This window comes from Meleagris gallopavo, chromosome Z (genome assembly GCF_905368555.1).
Source record: "Meleagris gallopavo chromosome Z, MGAL_WU_HG_1.1, whole genome shotgun sequence".
Taxonomy (NCBI): Eukaryota; Metazoa; Chordata; class Aves; order Galliformes; family Phasianidae; genus Meleagris; species Meleagris gallopavo.
In genome coordinates, this window is record NC_139435.1 from 8,854,186 (window position 1) to 8,872,755 (window position 18,570).

Sequence of the window (18,570 nt, forward strand, 5' to 3'; positions counted from 1 at the left end):
AAAGTGTGACATCATCTGCTTTTGATGAGATAATTGATGTATTATGGTAGCATCTGTAAGCAGTAGGAACAACTACAACAAGGGGGCTTGCTGTAAAGGTGCTGTGTGCTGCCACTGGGGACAACCATGACTCCAGAGACTTCATTCTTTATATTAAGACAGCCAGAGCAACAGGAGCAGAACAGTCATGATGGACAGAGAATCACAGAGCCGTATTTTCCTCGATTGGAAAATATGCTTCAAGATCACCAAGTCCAACCATTAACCTGGTGTACAGAGACCTGCCACTAAACCATATCCCTTTGTGCTATGTCCACATGCCTCTTAAATACCACCAGGGATGGGTACTCCCCCACCTCCCTGGGCAGCCATTCCAACAGCTGACCACCTTTACTGTGAAGGAATCCTTCTGAGGTTACTGTGGACAGTAGTTCCTGTGCACCTTAAGGGTTTTCTTCGGCTGCAAGAGCAAGAACGCCCAGAAGTCTGAATAGCGTGGAAACCCTTGAACAAATCTTTCTTGACAAAAACTTATAAGGCTCCACTGAAAAATAAAGGCTCGGAGATGAGGAAAGGCTGAGAATCTGATATCCTACCTCCAGATGCGCAGCTCGGACATCCCCTGGAGCTAGATGGAAAGCGTGCGTTGTGCTCAGCTCACGGCTGGGAGGCTTTGATGATGTACAGTCACAATGAAGAGGTTGGTGTGCCAGAGCTGTCACAATCTGCTGCTGCTAGACCTCAGTAAGAGATAAATAAGCAAACCAGAGCCTCTGTGGGGTCAAGAGCACCTCAGCAGCATAGATGTCACTTCAGGGCAGGAGGAGATCCTTTCTCCACCCACCTCAGCACCGTCCCTGGCAGCTTCATGTGCTGATGGTGCCCAAACACACTGCCAGGGATGGAAGTGTTGCTGGTCATCTGAGCACCTTCACCTCACAGTCTACAGGGCTGCTTATGAGAACATGTCTATTTGAGGGCTCATCTTGGTATCCCAGGGAAGCTGTACATGTTTTTGACACATTTCTGTAACTTATGCACTTATGTGGAATGAAAGTGGTAAAACACACTCTGTTGCACAGGGCAGAACTCATTCTCTTCTGTCTCAGTCTGAGTTTTGGGAAGTTTGGTTGTGCCTTCGAAGGACTCAGCCAAGACACTTTTCCTCTGTCCTCAGTATAGACTTGCGGGTTATTCTAAGTGTTAAAGGCACAGAACTCATGTTATATTACACTTTGCTGCTGTGGGAATGGAATGTTGTTTCTGCATTAGATATTAAAAAGGGCGATTGATTTGAAGAAGTAGAACATAATGTATTTGTATTCTGTAACTTATTCTTAGAAATAGTTGATGTAAAAAGTAGGAATACTGTATATGTTAGCAACGTGTTTTAGAAACATAATTGCTGAATTATGTGATTCTTTCTTGCAAAACTGCAGTAGTTGGTAAATGTTCCAAACAATGTGAGTATAGTGTCAGGGACTAGAAAATATATTGTAAGGTTGTTCTGTTTGGAGGGGAAACTCAAAGCAGCCGAGGCCCCTACGCAGGGCCACACTGTCTCACTCTGTGGGAAGGTTGGGATGTGACAGGCAGGCATCTGTCCTCCTTCATAGCTTATCTCTATGCATGGGAGGACAAGCAGATATCCAGAAACAATGACCAAGTGTGGAATAAGAGTCAGAAGTTAATTAATTAATTAGAGATTTACTCTTAGCCAGCAAAGATTTATGTTTGTCCAGTGTTTGTACGTTTAGTGAGGCGTTGAGAAGACTGTGAACCTGCAGTAGTCAGCCAACAAGGAACCAGGGGAGAAAGAGATAAGCATCAGGCAACAGGGCATAAAAAGATAGAACACTGCTTTCTGGGCACCCTCCTGCTTGCAGGAGGCCCGCCATTGCAATTGCAAATAAAATCTGCTTTATCGGAGATACCGTCCTGATAAATTTTTGGGGTGTTTCCAACACCATTAAGTTACATTGCCAGAAATGTTTCTCTTTGTGCCCTCTGTTTGGAAACAAAAGCACACTGCACTGCGAGCCTAATTAATAGCTGGGGATGAAGCAGCACTAAAAGACCACTCAGAGGTGTGAGAAGAAAAAAAGAAGAAAGGAAAGAAAGAGAAAGAAAGATAGAAAGAGACAAAGAAAGAAAGAAGAGAAAAAGCTCCCGGGAAGGAGGAGCCCGCGGGGCCGGGCCGTTGCCATGGTGATGGGGCAGCGGCGGTGGCGCCCCCTATCGGCCGCCGCGAGATTGCGGCGGGGAAAACCGCCCGCCCGGTGCCTCCCCTCGGCGGGGTGCGGCGGTCCGGCTCCTCCTCCGCTCGCCGCGCTGCACCTCCCCCGCCACGCCCTCCCGCTCGACCTGCGGCCGCGGGGCGGCATGAGAGGAGCCGGGGGCGGCTGAGGCGCGGCGGCGGGGAGGCGCCATGTCGCTCCTGTGCGTGCGAGGTGAGTGCGGGGCGGCGCGGCGCGGCGCGGCGGCGTCGGAGCGCCGTGGGCCGTTCGCCCCTCGGGGGTGTGTCGGGCCGGCCATGGGGAGAGGCCGAGCCAGCGTGCCCGGAGCACCTGCACGCGAGTTGGTTTGCGTTCTGAGGATCCGCTCGGGAGCGGGAGCGCAGCGCTCTGATTTCTGCGTGTGGCTTTTCTGAGGTTCTCAGCGAACGATTCGCACCTTCCCACGTCCCAGCGAGCCGTCGGCTGCTCCCCCACTTCGTGGGGCGGAGAAGCGTCGGGAAGCCGCGAGGGCAGGGCCGAAGCTCGCAGCTCCGCGCCTGGGCAGGTGTCTGAGCGCGGGGAAGGGCGGGAGGGGCGCCGTGCGGTGTCCGAGCGCTGCGCTTCGCTGGAGGCTGCCGAGCTGAGAGCTGCGGAGCTTTGACATTGCTCTGCGTGCTTCAGACGTGCGTTTTTGTTTCCGATGTATCACTGTTACCGCCTCCTCTTGCTGCCCGGGCTCCTTCCCTTGTTGTGCAGGACGGATCGTAGCGCTGGTTGCTTGCTCCTTATCTCAGCTTCGACTTCTTGCTCTCTGGAGCCGGAGATGTAAAGTCCCTGAAGGAAACCATCTGCCAGGACTGGTGCTTCGGGGACGCGGCTGTCAGTGTTCTGCAGGGTGTCCCTGTGCTTTGCCCTGCGGCTTACAAGTATTGTTTTAATGTTCTCAGCTCCCTTGCCAGATATGATAAAAAAAAAAAAAAAGCCCAACAAACTGTTGCTGGTGAGCTGCTCTCAGTTGAGCTTTTTCTTTCTTTCTGCTGGTGTCCCTCAATGTGACGATAGCAGTCCGTCCAGCTGCTGAACACCAGAGTATCATCAGCGTGCAGTATTCTGGGGAGAGCACTTTTTTATGAGAGGGTTTTCAAATTGAGTTTCAACCTTGATATTAAAAAGAAGAAAAAGATCTTTTTGAGGAGTTAGGAGATATGTGTAAGTGTGAAGGTTGTCTTAAAAATGTTCTGTAGATCTCTGAAGCACATGCTGAGCATCTCTGGTGGGCTTACCCATTTCAAACTCTTCCTCCAAATCCACTAATTGAAGCTGATTCTTATCATCTCAGTGGAGTTTACGTGTTACAAGGCTGTTTTATTTTCATTCTTTTTGTGATTTTTCCTCAAAATGCTCTCAGAGGCTGTTCTTTGGAAAAGTCTGCCTCTTGTGTTAAAGGTGTATTTATACTTCGTCTACTAATGTCATAGTAACAGTAGCATTAATGAATGGATAATACACTACAACAACACCAACTCTATGTTGCATTTACTGAAGCAGTCCTGCCTCCTCAGGGTGTTCTTTGTATGTTCATAGAGCCTTTGGGACAAAAGCGTTTCAGCAGCCTGGAACTGGTTTCTGTGATTGTCTTATTTCTGCTCAGGTGTGAAGATCCAAAGACACCTCAGGTAGCTGTGACTGTGTGTGATGGAGAGCTGCTGTGAAAATGGTCTTTCGTATCCACCTGCTGTGGTAAGGTGGTGTATCCTACTGGCAGCAGTTTAGATGACACTGGGCAGGTTGACCATAAGGATGCAGGATACAGTCCATTTACTGAACACTTTTTTTTTTTTTTTTTTAATGGTCGTGGCTGAAAGAATGAGCTTATGAGATCTCATATGTATGAACTGTGATATGTAAAATGGTGGTATACTGCTGTGGAGCAGTTAGATACCAGGAGATGAAATAAAACGGCAACTTTTGGAGCAAGCAGGAGGGAGCTCTGCTGAAGAAAAAAGCCACTTCTGTTTCCATTAAGAAGGGTACATGCATAGGTTTGTATAGTGACTTGGATTTGGATTCTGCAGACCTGAGTTTAAAAAAGAAAGACAACCAGAAACCTGTGAAGGAAATGTAGGCGATTAGGACACCGTTAATTGCCTCTGAATTGCAGTTTAACAGATAACAGAAATGTGGAAAAAACCTTAAGTGGCAGAGTAGCAAGAAACCTAGCAGCCAGAACGTGTTGTAATTCACTTATTTTCCGCCCCCTCCCCCCCTTTGAATTATGTGCATTAATGATATTTTAATGAATGGATAATGTAAAACAGTGCACACAAATAGATCTGAGCTCTGCCTTTCTTCCTGGAGGAGCAGCTGACATTCATGGCTTCTTGATCTTATTTCAGGTGGCACATTTCTTTTACTACTTCTTTTCAGCGATCGAATCAGGTGTTTTCTCAGAAGCTTTGCACTGCGTCTGTCACAGAGGTACCTGGCAGGAAGTCTGAGTGCAGCAGAACTGTGAGCCCAGGCTCACCTGCAGGCAGAGCGAGTGTGAAGTGAGTCAGTGGCACAGGCTGTTCCAGGAGCAACCTAAGGGACTTTCTTGGAGGAGTAACCTTGAAAGATGCAGAGGGTGCATATGAGGGAGCAAAAAAAAAAAAAAAAAAGCTGAATTGTATGTGACTGATGCTTTTACAGCACATTTTGATTCTGCCCCAGAAGAGATTGCATATACTCCAGTTCAGAGCAGCTGTGTCTGGATTATGTCTGATAATCTTCTCTTGGCACAGTTCTCTTTACTAGTTCGTGTTTAGTATTGTATTTGTTAAAATAGCAGGTATTAAATAAAAGTAGTCCCAGTGAAGCTGTTTAATTTTTTCACATCAGTCTTGCATTGTTAGCTCTCCTAGCCTTCTTTTGGAAGTCTTGATTTTTTTTTTTTCTTGGATCTTAACTTCATTCATTTTTTCTTCTGATCTTTCCTGTCTACCAGTTTACAGATGGAGGTATCTACTATCTCAGCACAGCTCGTAAGGGTCATTCCAAGCAAGGACCCTGCCAAAGCCGGATCGTGTGGTTACAAGTGCTTTGTCATCAGCTCCTTCCCAGCCTTTCACTTGCCCCCCAGCTCTTGGTATCTCAAGAAAGCGGCATGGCTTCTTACCAGTGATGTTTTTCTTCTAGATTTCCACCCCTCTGCTTTGTGACAGCTCACACTATATCCTTAATCCCTTTGTCTCCCTAGCTATCCATCTGGTAACTGTAGTAAAATTTGTGTTGATTTGTGTCATATATCGTCTGTCTTGCTCACTCTTTAAGTGTCTGAAATGCTCTACTTTGCTTGTCCAAGGATATAGGCAGTGGAGGTCTTCTGTTGTCCCCACACCTGCAGTGTGGCTTAGCCCCACGGAGGTGCAGTGCTTTTGTTGTCTCCTGGCCTGTTCTGCAGAATCTGTGTGAGGTGCAGCTACCTGAGGCATGCAGGAGCTTCAGTCTGGGGATCTGTTCTCGTTCTGTTCTCTGCTGCTTCAAGTTGTCAACTGTTACATGAAATGACACTGTCTTGAAGTTAGGGACCTTTTTTATTATTATTTTTTAAATTTTTATTTATTTTTTGCAAGCTACTTTGTTGTTGCTGTTCTGAATTGCTGCAAAACTTCCTTGTCGGGTGACTTCTTTGGCTTGTCAGAATAGCTGGAGTGTTGGAATACTGTTCACGAAGCATCTCTGTGTTGCCAACAAAATGGGATTCAAGTATCTGCACACAAGATTAAACTGACGTAGGAGTAAAAGAAGCAAATAGGGAAAATGGGATGGTTGTTACTGCTACTAGGAGTAAAAGAATATCCACCTTGTCGAATATTTAGAAGTATCTCTAACTAGAAGGCTGATGGAATAGCCTCAACTCACCTTAGGGTTCTTTGTGAGGCTGCATGCAGTTTTTCCGGTTCTTATCCTGATGGTGAAGGTCTGTAGCTGCAGCTTCCTGTAATGCAGTGTTCTAAGCAGAGGGCAGTTGTATGACTGTATTGTGACTGTATTCTGAAATGGTTGCAGAATTGGGGAGAAAAAAAAACCTGCCTGTTTTGGGGTAGATAAAAATGGGAAATATGAGAGAGGGATTTTGGATTCAAAAAGCAGTAGCAGAAGTGCAGGTATTAATGGAATATTGCTTGATGAATAAGTTGCTATATGGTATTTCAGACAGGTTTTCTTTAGCTGTAATTAGTCAGAAAGCTACCAGTGTATGTAGTGTTGGAACAAAATGAAATGTGTTATGAATCTGGATGATAATGCTGAGGAATCTTTGCTCTTAAAGGAGCCTAATTGCACTGAATCATAAGTTCGGGATTTGGAGAGCTGACACGTGCAATTGGTAGCTTAATTAGAGAGATAATTGTAAAGCTTTCCAGCTTCTTCTGTCCTTAAGTATAGTTAAAACGTACAAGCTGTGTTTGGTTTGTGATGGAAAAGTGGTGGTTCATTTTTCTGTTTTGGACACTGTTACTGCAAAGTTTTAACAAAGAGATACTAGAAAACTTTCAGTGGATAAAAGAAGCATACAGAGGTGCTTCCTGAAATTGACTAGCATCTTTCATTTTGCTCCCTTGCTGTCCTCTCAGTTAATTCTTTCAGTTTGGGATCTGCCAGGTCAAACTTTTAAAGCCTCTCTTAACATTCTGTTTTATTATGCAACAAACTGGTGAATTTATTAATAAGGAAATGATCTAAGTTCCTCATTATGAACTGTGACAGCCTGAGAGCTAATTGCAATTTACACAGTATCATGTGAAATCCAAGCAAATTCTTTTTTTTTTTTTTTTTTTTTAAACTCAGGACTTTACTTTAAATATTTGACTTGGAGGCATGTGAAGTGCATATGTCTGATGGCAACGATGGCAAATGATCTTTTTATTACTTTGTTTTGGAACTTTCCTCCCTTTCATTTTTATTCTATGCCTTGTTACCAAATTTTCTCAATATTTTGGAAATTACTTTACCTACTCAGTGAAAGCTGTTCTCATTGCTCTTCCAAGAGAGCTTCAACCAGAGTGATATATAGAATAACTCTTTTTTCATACAGAGATTTCATTGCATGGACTTGCAAACAGATTGGGAACTGCTGTGAGGGTGTGTGGAACTTCCTTTGCTTTCACTTTGGTAGATTGAAGCCTGCTGATACCTGGTGTTTTCTTTGTGAGGAAGTGTGTGAAAGCACTGGTCTCCTCTTGTTTCCTCTTAGATGGACTGCAGACTTCAGAACACTTTCTGAATGTTTTTCTGCAGTTTGAATTTTATTCTTTTTTGTTTTTGTTTTTGCAGCGTTTATTCATGCTACTAAAGTTCCTATAGAAATGAAAAATTGATTTTATATTGGTGTGTTGATCTCATTGTCCTGTAATGGAGAACTAAAATCTGCTCATTCCTTTTTGGTTACCTCCGTTTGCATTAGCCACCTTTGCCGAGGACTTTGCTGGAATAAAGTTCTGTTTGTCTACTGTGACATGTAGCACTTGGCAGGTGCTCACCATGATACAGGTTCCTGTTAGATGGATGTTGTCTGGGTGTTCAGATCTCTCTGCACTTAACGGGATATCGGAGGGACTTTCTTTTGACTTGGACCTTCCTTACACTCAGCATGCACAGTGTTGCTTTTGTTCTTCGTGCCTTTTGTGTAAATGGCAAATGGTCGATCTAGCAGTAAAAGTGTTGGTATTAATAGGGTATTTGGGAACCCCACTGAGAAGGACTCGTCCCTCACGAGGCTAACCACGATATGATGACATTTTATACTTTTGTGACAATACCCTGCACCAGTCAGCTGTACATCTCAGTAAGTTGTGCATGATTATCTGTGTAGTTTAGGTGAATTCCAAATCAGTGTTGATTGGTAGTTGTCATTTTTTCAGAACTTTAACTCCTTACACATTGCTAGCTGTTTTCACAGACGTGCCTGTTGTGCTCGGTGACCTGCAGGCACCTGTCCTCTCATAAGTGTGCTCTAACTTCTCCTGGACTGGCACTCCTATCTGCTTAGAAACTTTTTTCTAGTCTTTCTGAATGTCTTTAAAGCAAATGTCACTGATGTCTGGACGCTAGTTATCTAAACTTCCTGATTTTTATTATTTTCTTTGGTTGCTGTGTTCACTTAACAGATGGACTGCGAAGTACCTGATCACACAGATGCCTTGCCTCTCCCCAGGATTGGGGCAGTTTTGACTGGTACTGGTTGAACTATTTGAGCTATGTTATGATGTGAATTCTTTCCCTTCTGCTATAGGAGGTGGCAAGGAACTTGAGGGTGGTAATGGCAGGTTTGTGTTGTCTCTGTCAGCTTGGTGAGGATATCTCAAATGAATGGAAATGCTGACACCTGAAGGTTGTGCTTTGGTTTTAGTTCTCTGTAGCACGCTGCTCTTGAATGTTCATAAGCTCATCCTTTTGTCAGGAGAGTTAAAGATTTGGAAAGAACTGGAAGGGAGTTGGGTGCTTGTGTTCCACACGCAAGACTATGTTGGAGATCTTGAGCTTACTGAAATTCTATTCTGAAGGAAAATTAAATTGAAATGTTGTTGGGTGTATATTCCTCACCCCTGTTGTTTGCAGAGTTTACTTTTGGTGTCTGTACTTAAGTACATGAAGGTTTTGTCATTGCTCGTCAGGGCTGCACAAGTTAAAAACTGTTAGGAATTTTGTTTTGTTCCATTTTCGCCTGCCTGTATCTGAGGAATGGATCATTTGGAATCATAAAACATGATGTGGTCTTTGAACAACTCTGTGCTGACCTAAGACGCATGATCCTCTTCCTTGCAGCTGAACATCCCCTATGAATGGAAAGTGAGTTGACTAGAAGGGAATATCTGATGAGGGATAAGAGAAGGTGTCTTCCCCCAGATAATCTCTAACCTAAAACTGTTGCTGAGTTTTAAAAGAAGTTTGGCTTCCCGCCTTGAGCGTGTCCCTTTAAGGAATACTGGTTTTAACCTTATTACTTAAAGCTCCTGTGACTTAACCCTCTTAATTCTTTACAGCCAAATGCTCCTATAAGGAGACTCCAGCATTTTCACCAAGGAGACATGATTATTTCATACGGAAGAATTGCGGAGTAGCACTTCTGAACACTGGTGCACCCACTGCTTGTTCTCTCTGCTGACATCAGTGTCATAATAATATTCAGCTTAAGATGCATCATTAAAATAAATAAATTATACACTAAAGGACATCTTGAGTAGCTCTTTCGTCCAGGTGAAGTCTGAAGTATATAGCCAACCCATTGCTGCCTTTGCAGACCTCTCGTGAGGGAAGTGTCTGGAGCTAAGCCCACAAAACCCTTCATTCTTTTCAGCTTTTGAGCCAGCACTGTGGTACAGGCACTCAAGCTGGGTACCTGATGGTGCAGTGTGTATGGTGTGAACCTTTGCAGCTGGATCGTGACTTGGAGCCTCAGGTGTTGCTAGTGGTTGTGTTCTAGACCTTCATGTGATTTTTCCCTGACTGTCTCTGTTTGAGTTGCCATAGTTCTCATGAATGTGAACCTCTGTTAGGAGCAGTGGAGATGATGCTTTGATTGCAGTAGCTTTTCACCACGGGCATTTTTTTTTTCTTTTTTTCCGTATCACTACATACCTGCATCAGGAGCTATGTGTTTTATTTTACTTTGCATTGAACATGGGCATCTTGAGTATCCCCAGGTCACTTTAAGGCAATTCTTCAGCAAATCCTTGACCAGTGTATTCAAAAAGTGCTGTACAAATGACCTCTTTCAGATTTATTGTGTTTTTTTTTTCAGTTGTTCAGAATTATTTTTGAATGATACAGCAAAAAACTTCCATGTGGTCAGGTGGTGATGGAAAGGCTGTATATGAAGAGACTCTGGCACAAATTTCAGCTAAGCTGTAATGTAAACTGAAAAAATCTGCTTGGTACATGTAGTTTAGGAGGAATGAATATAAAGTATATACAAATGTAGAGATATTTACATTTCCAGAAGGAAATCCTTTAGGAATACCTGCTTTTCTTGAGGGTTTTCATGAACCTCAGAACTTGTTTTTGGGAAGTAGCCAGGGAATATAGACTTCCAGTGCCTGTGGTGATTCTCCACAGTGTTCTGTTCCAGTGACCGCAGTCCCTGTGATGTGTTATAACTGCAGTACATCAGAGAGCTGCGAACTGCTATCCTGGAAACTTTTATAATAACAGTTTTCCTGTAATGGCAGGAGCCTCAGACACTACCTGAGATGATGCCAAGATAGCTTACCAGTTTTGGGTGAGGAAGGAATTTGGCTGCTGAGTTAACATCTGTGTGCATTTTAGAAAATTGTGTCATTCCAATTTTGTTCACTTTCCCACTTTCATGAGCTGTTCTCCATCACGCTTTCTTCAAAAGCAAGTGTGTGTCATTCTTCAGTGTCCTCTTGGAAAGGTGTGCTTCCCTTGGTGTTTGTAAAAATCTTCTAGAAAACTGAAACTGCCTTTGTTTCTGGATGTGGGAATTGTAACACCACCAAAATTGAAATGATGTTTCACAGGCTAGTAAGTTCTTGTTATTTTAAGAAATAAATTAATTCTCTTTCCTAGTTCACATAGGCGCCAGACTGAACTAATTTGGACCTAACGATGTTGTACACTGCATGAATTTGACAGGTAGTGTAAGTATGGAGTTGTTGGGAAGGAGGAAAGGCATTTTCTTTCAGCTTTTCCTGCCCGCTAGAACTCGCTGTGTCTGCAAAATTTTATTAGATTTTCATATATCAAATTAAGTAAGTAGGGTCTGTGTATTGTCCATCTTAACAGCAGATTTTTTGAGGAGATTGACTACTTAGAAACACTACAGTTATAGGTCCTGAATGGATTGTTGTAGTAATCTAATATGACCCCTTTAGGACATAGTATTTTTTCAATCTAACAACCTATACTCTTTTAGGAAAAAAAGCGATTCTGAATTAAATTTGTTGAAGGATTTACTGCACTTCTAGGCAGCCTTATGTTGCTTGTCATCATACACAACAGATGTACGCTTTTTAGCCTGCACAGTGTGCCTAGCTCTGCCATCACAGCTGCAGAAGTTGACGTGTCTTTGCTCAGACCGGATTGAGCTGTGATGAAATCCCACCCTCCTGCCAAACCTCTTCAGTACTGTAAAAATTGGTTAAAAGGGAATTAGGTAATGCCTGTCACTTGAATGGGAGTACTTGGCTGATCGGGCTGTAATGAGAAACATACACCTATTTTTCATTTCTTGAAAAGACATCAAGACACAACCTGTCAGACTGGTATTTTTCATCAGTGTTTTGTTACGTTTTGCTAGGAATGAAAAGTGTGGTTTACCAGAGCACTAGCAACAAAGCTTATGTTGTGAACCTGAGTTCGTAGTTACCATTCTGTGTGTATCTGCCACTTCAGTCAAAGATAGGGAAATGTGTTCAAGCTCCATTGGAGCGGAGCAGCATGTGACTGAAGTGTGAATATCTGAGTTAACCCTGTGTGTGCTTGTAGAGGTTTACATTTCGTTTTTTCAGGGAAGAGCTGGTGGTGCAGGGGACAAAATAAGGATGACATAGTTTTTAGAAACAAGTGGTTTAATTATATAAATTTATAGAAAGTAAACAGCGAGAAGTGTTTTATTAGTAGTTTTCCTGGAGATGCTGGAGGAGATGCCCTGCTCTGGGAAGAGAGGAACAAAGGTGACTGGCAGTATTTCACGGTGTTAGTGATGCAGAATTGCAAAGCTGCATTAGTGTGGATAAAAGAGAACCAGCTGGGCTGAAATTACTTCGGGAAGAGCTGATAAGAGATTTTGCTGCGATAGCACTAGAGATCTACTGCATGTAGTCCAGGATTTAAATGTGGCTAGAAATCTCATAATATGTTTACAGAGGAGTGTTCCTGGGCATTGTTACTGTGGCAGACTAATGTTCCACACCAGAGGACAAATGCTGCTGGTAATGGCTGGGGAGGGAGCTCTGTCGTCAGGCATATTCATTGTCAAAAAGTGACTGAAGCCACAAGATCAGTACAGTTAATTGTAGGTGAGGCTTTAAGAAGTACAAAGGATGCTGAAGAGGAGCTGGACATAGAATTGAACTTGGTTTGAGTGGCCACAATTTAACTTAGACCAGCAGCTGTGAAACACCTTGAGAAGCTGTTTGGTAAAGTCAAGAGCTCGAGTACAGAGGAGGGCATGGAAATCTGTGAAGCTACAGGGACAAATATTAACATCTCAAATAACAAAGAAAGGCTCCACCTAGAAAGTGGCCCTGGAGCCTGTGATTCATCTGGTCACTGTGACAGGGTACAGTGCACAAGCACAGAACTTCTGTGAGCAGAAACAATCATTTTGTAAAGGAAGGTGTATCTTGAGGATCAGGAAGTCCAGGGATTAACGCAGGGGCTTCCGACTCAGCAGATGAGATGAACTCTTCTAAAGGATATTAAATCAGATAACATCAGGTGCTTTAGTCACACGAAAATGAGAAGCAGGAAACCACTGTGCACAGGATCAAGGTGCAGAAGGAAGGTACAGTAGGTATGATTCCTGAGCTGCACCAGTTGTTTCTTATAAGGATGTCACTGAAAATGATATACAGATGTACAGGTGGGAGCAAAACTTCAGCACCTTACTGAATTTGAGTTAGGTGAACTCTGGCTTAGAGTACTGAAATATACAACACTTGAAATCTGAAGTCCGGTAGCGGAAGCTTATTGCTGTAAGCCAGCAGTGACATCACCTAATTGGAGAACAAGATAGGTGGTTTCTGCAAGTGGGCAGACAGAAAAAGAGATAAGGGATGATTGCGGGCTACAGATGCATCTTAACCTCTAAAGCAGGGGAGGCTGTGATACTGTGAGTTTTAAAATCAAATTTAAAGAGGCGTAATAAAAGCTTTATAGATGGATGGAAGCAGCGTGGAAAGCAGCTGGATATAAATTGTAGGTTTGCAAGTGGCAGGTTGTGCTGAGCCAGCCTCTTGTTTGTGGGTGAACCAAACATCTATCCGTTGCTGACGTTTGTTTTTGAAGAAATCTGGAACTGGCATAAGAAATGTAAAGTTGCCTGGGAACTGGTTGTAGCAAAGGCTAGTGGCATTGAAATGATCAGTGGGCAAAGCAGATAGATGTCTTCTGCTTGTGGTATGGAAGGAGAGTAGAAATGTGGGTGTGTCAAACGTGTTTTAAAGCTGAGTCCTAATGGCATGATTGATTTGGAAGTAGGTAAGTATAGTGTGAAGGATTAAATGACCCCAAGGACAGCCATAATGAAACTGAGCTGATAGTAGAGTTATGAGTTTAAAGGCAAATGAGAAGAATTTCTGAAAAACAGGGAGCTTAGTGAAAGGAGAAGTGCTGAGGAGTCCTTTTGTCTCAGTGCCATATTGGAAAAGGTGATGGCAGCTTGGATTCCTGTTTAGTTCACCTCTTTGTCGGGGAACCAGGTCACCTGACAGAGCTGTCTGTGTTGCCAGCGTCAGGAGGATTAACCTCTCCGTAATCTCTGTGCTTTGAGTAAGAGATTTTGTTCTGTCCTCACTGCTCAGTTCAAAACAGCTGCTGAGCAGGAACTCCAGGGAATCTTCTGCAATGTGCGTATGTGTTGGTTGGTCAAGGAAGGAAGAAAAAGGTGATAGAGGATTTCACCTAGCTGTGCTTTTCAGCAGCTGGCTTTAGTGTTTGGGCATTACATCTGTACAGGTTAAGTTCTGCTGCAGAATCAGGTGTTGGCTATACCCTCTATTGCTGTCTTGTTTAAAATATGTCTTCTTACAGAAATAGGATCAAATATGTTTCTCGATCACCATCCTTTGCTTCTCTCTCTACCCCAACTAAACATTGGACAGAAGCATCTCTTGATTTGTTAATTGCGACACAACAAAATTTTGGTGTGTGTTTTCTCTATTCTTGAAGAAAACAAATGATCCAAACAGTCAGAGGTGATGCTAAGCCTGCGCAAAACTAGGAGAGATTACACAGCCAACCATTGTGTGTGTATCCACTTCAGAGGAACAAGGACTGTAGCAGTAGGGGACTGAACCCTGCTTGTAGCCCCTCAGAATCTGGAGTTGTAAAACACACTTCTAACTAAGCCTCTGAGTATGGTGTCTCTCCACTTGCTAGAATTAGTTTGTCAGCCTGCACTGAGGTTACTGTCAGAGAAGCTGGAGAGGTGAGTGATGATGTAAAGGGCTCTCAGGAGAGCAGTGTTTAAACTTGGCAAAACTTTTGGGGCTCTGCCTCTCCATCACAGGAGATGATGAAAAGTGGAAACCTGAATCTTACTGGAAACTTTCAGGAAACCTGAGAACTGGTTTTTGACCAGCCTTTAGGAATGGGTAATGAGATGTGTTTCTACTGGGAAGATCTTTTGCCTGGGCACCATGTAGCTGTCATTGCAGCAGATCCCAAAACTGACAGAAGATGGCTTATGGTTCTTCTTACCTGAATGGTGACTTGAGGCTCTGCTGTTGGTCTTATTGGTGCTGGGTGAGGAAGTCTCCTGTGCCTGTTGGTCTACCAGCTGAACAGTGGGACAGTACTGGCAGGAGAAAAGGGGATAGGTAGCCCTGCATTGTGGAAGAGGTTCAGCAGTGACTTCTTTCACCTGGCTTTGGGAATTCCCCTTCAGTTTCTGCCTCCTCCCCTCTCCTGCATAGCACAGCCGCACAAGCAGCCTAGAACTGGAAGCTTCTACACTTTTTTTTTTTTGTTTCTAACTGCATTTCATATAAAAACTAGAAGATATTTTGTAGATTGTTGAAGCGTTGGATTCACCAGCAGCGCTGATCTCTTAGGGGTGTTGTAAAGTTCAAGAATTGTGTCCTCTACTTTCTTCTCTGCTTCCCACCATCTCTCTGTTTTTTTTTTTTTTTTTTTTGTGGCTGCATGGCTCCTGAGTATTTGCAGTATTTGCTTTTTACCTAGATAGGAGAAACAATGTTGTCAAGCTCCTTTCAGCTGCTGTTTATCTGAAATCAATTGAATGCTTCCTTCTGACTTTCAGGAAGCTCATTCTGAGGTCAGCTGTAAGTCAACTTCTTGCAGCTTCCTTGCTGCAAAGCAGGAGTTTCACTAAGTACTAATGTGCAATGCAAAAATTATTTGAACTATGGTTTACAAAAAAGCTTGTCAATGTTTTAAGCATTTTGTTGGTAAGATCTTCAGGGATTTATTGGGTAAAATGATAAGCATATTTTTAAAATACATAAATCTTTTGAATACAGAAGAAAGCAGAATGGCTTTTGTCCTTAGTGGTCATGGTATGTTGGTCATAGTTTACTGGTGCAGATCCTGCTCTGTGCTAGCTTTTTAGTCTTGGCATTTGCTGTTTTATGACTCCTTTCTTCCTCTCTGTGAACCTGTCCAGTACCAGTTGCTCCACTTAAAATATCTTCTAAACAAGTAACAAAACAGCCCAGCAGCTCAGTGGTTTTGCTGAGCAGCACTAGTGTGGGGATCCTAGCAGAGCAGTCTGATGTCTGTTTTCATGTGTGGGAAGGAATTACTTGCAGGTTGCAGACCTTTTTGTTTCCTTCTTACATTTTGATACTTGTCACAGCTGCTTTCTACAAGTTACATGCATAGTTTTCATTTCATTTTCCCTGTCCTTCCAGTTAGATGCTTTTGATCTCAAGGTTGGTTTTTTTTTTTTGGCGCTTTTTTTTTTTAATGGAGACATTGGTTTTATTTTTATCTTAACTCTTCATTCACGACTGCAATTGCCTCAGCATGTGTTCTGTCACACTATTTTTTGTATACACACACACACACACATATATATATAAATTGCTGCTCTTTGATAATTTTCTGGAAATGCGTTCCATGTTTTTGAATTTCTGTTGTTGAGGTTGTTCAGGGAATATTTCAGGTAGGTGAGTTCTTGAGCTAAGCAACAAGCAAGAGTGCATATGAAACTGTAGTTCATGGGCACGAAAACCTGTGTGTTGTTAAGTCAGTGTGTCAAACCAAATCTGGTAACAGATTAACCTGTAAATAAGATCCAGATGTCTCTCCAACTGTCTGAGTCAATTTTGTCATTGAATGTTAGAAGCCTACATATATTAACTGCCTACTGCATTAAACGACTGTAGAAAGTAAACTGAATTGTCACCCTTTTGCAGGAAATATCTTTTAGGGAAGTAGGGTCTTGCAATAGAAGGCTTCTTTTGCTAATGAGATTTGAGTTTTATTTAAAAAGCTGAGAAGCACAAAACAAAAAAGAGAAAGATGGTAAAATACCCTTTGTGGAAAGGGTCTGCAAAGCTGGTTCTTTATTTCATGTATACCTTGCTAATCTGCTTTTTGTTGGAGTGTTTGCAGCTGTCAGAAGGAGTTTTGATATGTTCTGCTGCAGTTACTGGGTAACTTTTGTGCAAGGATGGAAGAAGTGGAGCGTTATAAAACTGATGTAGATAGATCTGTACTGTATATAACCATCAAGTTTTGTGCAAAAGATGAGCTGAAAAGCATCAGTATCTGTAGGAGGTATGAAATTACGTGGTTCACTATGATAATCAGGCTGGATATTGAAGAAAATAGCCAGATGTTTTGATATATAATATCAATTATATATTGATACATTGATATTATATATAATATCAAGTTTTGATATACTAAATGTGCGTTTGCTCATTTTTCCATAGATTGGCCATCCTGCTATTCTGTTCTCTCTCCAAATTCTTGAGAATGAAATAGAGTGGAGAATGCTCCAGATGGACTGCTGGTGTGCTACACCACTCTGATGTCCATGAGCTATGGCAGTAATAGAGCAGCTTTAGACAAGACAATGCTATATAACATCTATGTATAACAAAATTTGCTTTTTCTTGATGGATTTCAGTACCTTGCCCACCAAAGTTCTGCCTGTACAGATGAAGAGCTCAGGGCAGCGAAAATTCTGCAAAGAAAAAAGTGATGGGGTGAGGTTTAATGAGCCAAACCAAGCAGAAGTAGTTGCAGTATCCCCTCCCCACTGGAATTACCTGTCAGGCCCAAGGTGTGAGGTGTCCAAACTGTGGAGGGAGGCAGACAAGGAGAATGCTGTCTGCCTGTGGATTCGTGGGCTTGCAGGCACCGCTGAATGTTAAACTAGCAGAGAATAGACAAATGCAGGAGGGGAGTAGCCAGTGAAGTTTGGTTATCTAGATGTTCACTGGGATGTGTACTTTATGTAGTGCTTTTCTGGGTTTGCAGTTTCCAAAGTACTGAAGTTGAAATAGAGTTAATATTATGTGCCAGAGGAATCTGGAAAACTCTTCCAAGGAGTCAGTTGTGTCCCAGCTGCTATAAGTCACTGTCCTGTGGACTGAAAGGGTGTCTTTTAGGAAGCATTGTTGGAAATTGTATTGTAAATCAAATAAACCTTGTAGCTTTGTGTGTCTCTGGACAGGGTAATGAATTTGCAGATCATTTGGAGCAGGAAAATGCTAATTGATGTGAATTAAGAGGGAGTATAATTCAATGTCAAGACATCTGGCAAAACGACAATCCCTTGGGTAGGTCAATTTGCTACCGCAGGAAAGAGAGTAGAAGCTTTCCTTCCCCTCTGAGGGAATCCAAGAATGAAAGCGGTTGATTTTTAGTTGTAGGTGGTTGCTGAGAGGAACTTACCTTTCTCTTGCTTGGCGTGGTTCCCAAAGCCTGGAGAAAGATGAGACAGGTTGTCCTATGGGCATTTAGAGTGGTCAAATTGAAGAAAGCTCTTTGTTACATGGACAGGAGTTGTAATTTTAAACTTTTTTCTTTATTTCTTGATTTCTTTTCATTAAAAATTAATACGCTCATTCACTCCATTTATTCTGGACTGCAGTTGAGAAAAACGAAGTGGTTCAGGTGAGTTGCTGCCGAGGCCATCCAGATTTTCCCAAAACTGTTGCACTCAAACAGGTGATGGCTGTTTGAAGGATTTAAGTCAGAAAAATTGTGTCTCTGGGTGCAACCTTAGTCTTTCTGGTACTGAAAGAAGTCTGTGCTGGATCCCTGCTCTCTGCCAGCAATCAAGTAAAGTGGCATTTTGTAGTGGTTCTTTTTTCTGCTGCCTAACTCTCTGGCCAGCCCAGCCCTTCCTTTAAATCAAGCTATAGCATAATGTTATCCTCCATTTATTTGCATGTGATCTTTGTATTGGTCCACAAAGGTACCCACTGTGTTTCCAACACGTCATTCTTGACGGGCATACATAAAGCACTCTCCTCACTGGCTCAGCAGAACAATGGATTTTTGTAAACCAATGGTTTGTTTTCCTTGGCAGAAAGACAAAGCATAATGTAATAAACATGACTTACGTCTCTTATATGTCCATATGGTTGAAGTGATGTCTTGGTTGCACTGACCACTTTAACTCAGCAGTGCTGTGTGTACAGGGCATGGG

At 42.7% G+C, this 18,570-nt stretch overlaps 1 protein-coding gene across 2 annotated transcripts in view; it reads left to right on the forward strand.

Annotated features, from left to right (window-relative positions):
* Positions 1 to 2,303: 2,303 nt before the first annotated feature.
* LOC104914788 (protein unc-13 homolog B) overlaps positions 2,304 to 18,570 on the forward strand; it is a 205,114-nt gene continuing 188,847 nt past the window's right edge. Inside the window, exon 1 of one of the 2 annotated variants that reach the window (XM_085214534.1) lies at positions 2,304 to 2,450. In XM_085214534.1, the coding sequence (XP_085070660.1) occupies positions 2,429 to 2,450 (22 nt within the window). In that variant the 5' untranslated portion in view covers positions 2,304 to 2,428. The remainder of the gene's footprint in view (positions 2,451 to 18,570) is intronic. The other variant, XM_085214535.1, reaches the window with a different exon arrangement.